This window comes from Terrapene carolina, unplaced genomic scaffold, assembly GCF_002925995.2.
Source record: "Terrapene carolina triunguis isolate 2854851 unplaced genomic scaffold, T_m_triunguis-2.0 Scaffold21816, whole genome shotgun sequence".
Taxonomy (NCBI): domain Eukaryota; kingdom Metazoa; phylum Chordata; order Testudines; family Emydidae; genus Terrapene; species Terrapene triunguis.
The window spans coordinates 1-3,546 of record NW_020686167.1 but is presented as its reverse complement, the minus strand read 5'-3'; the positions used below and the strand labels follow the sequence as shown (position 1 = coordinate 3,546).

Here is a 3,546-nt window from a genome sequence, read left to right as displayed (position 1 = left end):
CCCCCCCCGTACAGCCCCCTGTGCTCTCTGCATGGTCCCCCCCGTCCTCCCCCCACTGGTTACAGGCCCTGGGACCCCCCTTCCACCTCACAGTATAGCCCCCCACGCTCTCTGTGCTGCCCCCGGTATAGCACCCCCCTGCTCTGTCCCTGCTGCCCTGTCATAGCCCTGCTGACGGCAGTGCCCCCATGTAACTGCCCCCCTCTCTGCCCCCAGGAGTTCGAGGTTCTGGCCCAGCTGCGTCTCCTGCAGTCCGTGTGCCGCAACTACAGTGTCCAGCCCAGCCCCCCCTTCCAGCGCTGGCTGCAGGCGCCCCCCCCCCCCCGGGAGGCCCGGGGGGGGGGGGGGGGGGGGGGGGCCCCCCGGGGGGGGGGGGGGGGGGGGGAGATAGTGCTTGTAGGAGCTGCGTGAAGTGGGTTGCTGCATGTAGGGGATTGTGTTTGCATGTAGGGTTGTGTAGAGTGTGGTGTGGGGGGTTTTGGGGGAGGCATTGTGTGTGTAGAGGAGTTTGGGGGGAGTTGTGTAAGGAGTGTTGCATGTAGGAGGGGTGTGTGTAGAGGAGTTTGGGGGGGGTTGTGTTGTGTGTGGGTGTGTGTATGGGAGTTTGGGAGGGTTGTGTAGGGAGTGTTGCATGTAGGAGGGGTGTGTGTGTAGAGGAGTTTGGGGGGGTTGTGTGTATTGTGCAATTATAATCCCCCTCTCCCCACAGTCACAGTCTCTCCTGTGAGATCGAACTCCCTGGGGAGGCCCCAACCCCCCAGCGGCCCCTGAAGCCCACCCTGGTCATCACCCACTGCACAGAGTGAGCATGGGGGGGGGGGGAGCAGGGCTGAGTGGTGATTGAGGGAGGGGGGCTCTGGCGCATTGGGGGGCTGGAGGGATGGGGAGGGGGGCTTGCGGGGCGGAGGCTGGTGGGGCTGAAGGTAGCAGCCCCCCCCCTCGCTCCATCTGTTACCTCCCCTGCCTCCCAGGCTGCTGAGCTCCGTGGGGAACCCCCTGGTCTCCTGGGAGGGGCCCCCCGGCTGCAGCCCCGACCTGCTGCCGCCCCCCCGTGGCCCCACACAGCTGCTGTCTCGCCTGGCACAGGTGAGACACCCCCCTTACCGCTTCCTCCCCCTGCCCCCATCCCCCCGCCTGATCTCCCCCCCCCCAAGTCCTGCACCCCCATCCCATCCCTCCCCCACCCCATCCCCCTTTCCCCCTCGGTCCCCTGCCCCTTGTCCCATTCCTTCCCCTCCCTCAATCCCAGCACCTTGCCCCACCCCCAGTCACCCCCTCTGCATCCCCGCAGCACATGAAGTGGCCATCAGCCTCCGCGCTGGACGCAGCTCCTGACGATGTGGCTTCCTTGGCCGGGGGCCTCTCGCCCCCCACCCCCACCGGGGGGGGCTTTCCCCGGGGCCACCGGCGCTCGGCTTCATGCGGCTCGGCCTTCCCTGCCCCTCCCACCCTGGAGCCCGGGGCCCCCCCCTCCGACTGCTGCATCATCCGCGCCCGCATGGCCCTGCACAACGGCAGCCTCTACAAGAGCATCCTGGTGAGCGCCAGGACTCCTGGGTCCCATCTCCAGGGTGGGGACTGGGAGCCAGGACTCCTGGGTTCTATCCCAGCTGGGGGGGGGGGGAAAGGGGGTGAGGGGGGGCTGGGAGTCGGGACACCTGGGTTCTCAAGCCTGCCCTGTCTGTCTTGCTGTGACACTTTCCTTCTGCAGTCTGAGTGTTGTGGGGGGTGGGCCAGGCTATTAGTTTAGCCTGGGAACCCCCCTTTTCCCCAGTGTGACCCCAATCCCACAGCTGCTATGGGGAGGGGGCAGCTGGTCCCCTGACTCACTGTCTCTCCCTGTGGGGAGGGGCTGCCCCACTGTATGTGTGTCTGGTATGAGCGGGCTAGACCTACACGTGTGCGTGCGGCTGTGTGTGTGTGTATTGTTGGGGTGGGGGTGTGATTGGGTGGGTGCTGGGCGTGGGGCTTTCTGGGAGGTCTGTCGGAATTTGCTGCGTTCTCCCAGCTTTGCATGTTGTGTGTGTGGGGTGTGTCTTTGTGGCTGTGTTGTGTTATCTCTGTGGGGTGATCACTTCCCTGTATGTGGTGGTGCTCTCTGGGGCACCTCGCCTGGCTCTGGCGTGCACGGTGGGAGTTGTGTGTTTTGTTGCTGTAGGTGACCAGCCAGGACAAGACCCCGTCTGTCATCGCCAAGGTGCTGGAGAAGCACGGCCAGGAGCGGGGGGCAGCCCCCCAATTCCAGCTGGTCCAGCTGCTGCCTGAGGGGAAAGGTGAGGGGGGCAGGGGGAATTGGTGTCCCTGGGGTAGGGATGGGGGGCCCATTGGGGAGCACCCACAGCGGTGAGGGGTCTCCAAAGGAGTCCCTAGGGAGCTGGGGTCCCATGAGTGGGTGGGGGGACCCTATTCCCTAACCCCCCTCACACCCTCTCTCTCTTCCCCCGCAGAGCTGACCTTCCCGCCTACAGCCAACGTCTTCTACGCCATGAATGGCTCCAGCTTGGACTTTGTGCTGCGCCCCAAGGGCCCCGGGGAGCCTCCTCTGCCCCCCCAGCGCTGCCCCCCGCAGGGCTGAGCTCAGCGCCACCTTCCCCAAAATCAAGGCCACCGGCCGCAAGCTCGCCAGGGCCCTCTTCTGAGGGCGAACCTCAAAACCGCCCTGGGGCTTCCTGGGCCTGGAGGAAAGGCAGTGACCTGCGCCCGGGCTGTGGGGAAGGGAATTGGAGCCACACAGTGCCTAGGGCTGTCTGCTTGGCCTGGGGCTGCCCTCATCTCTCCTGGCATCAGGGTCTGGTCTGCCCCAGCACTGTCCAGGGGGCAGCCTGCCCAGCCAGCGGCCTCAGGGCCATGACCTAAGTGCCTTGAAATGGGTGATGTCCTGACAGCCCCTTCCCCGCCCCCCCAAGGCCAGGACCTACTTCCTGTCCACCCAGGAGCTACAGCTGGGGGTGGGCTGCCCCCATGGGGGGCAGGGCAGTGACCCCCACTCTCCCACAGCATGGTCTCACCCCTGCCAGAAGGACTCTGGGGGAGGCCAGGGGGGGTAACTCCCCGCTAGACATGGGTGGGACGTGGGGTGCTCCCACTGGTGCTGAGATGGCAGCTTCTCAGGGACTTGTCCCACCTGGAGGTGGGGGGGAAGTACTGTGTGATCCAAGCCCTGCAGGGGCAGCTGATCTCCCCCCCCCCCCCCCCGCCAATCACTGTATAGGGGCTTGTGGCCCCAGCCCTCATTGCTGTAACACTAACGCAATAAAGACACTAGTAGCAGCTGGCAGAGAGCTGTGTCGGGGGGGAGCGAGCCGTGCAGGGCACAGCCAGAGAAAGCAGAGGGAGCAAAGCGCATCATGCTCTGCCCTGCCCTGTGAGCAGGCAGCCAGGGGCACAGAGACAAGCCCAGCTGGTGAACAGCAGGGGCCCAGGGCCAGTGAGTGGGTACCAAGGGGAGGGGGGCACAGAGGGCCAGGTGCCATCAGTTTGTGCATCACTTCTTTATTTCAAACAGTGAAAAACTTAAATACAGCCCCCCCCCCCCCCCCCCCCCCC

General features: G+C 65.6%; 1 protein-coding gene across 1 annotated transcript; it reads left to right on the top strand.

Annotated features, from left to right (window-relative positions):
* Positions 1-216: 216 nt before the first annotated feature.
* On the top strand, positions 217-3,182 carry LOC112124281 (ral guanine nucleotide dissociation stimulator-like 2; the record flags this gene model as incomplete). The annotated part of the gene is made up of 6 exons (XM_026662051.2): positions 217-273; positions 699-802; positions 972-1,086; positions 1,292-1,537; positions 2,159-2,273; positions 2,448-3,182. Coding segments are annotated over 6 exons (765 nt in total), but the record flags the coding sequence as incomplete, so codon positions are not given.
* Between the last annotated feature and the right edge of the window lie 364 nt (positions 3,183-3,546).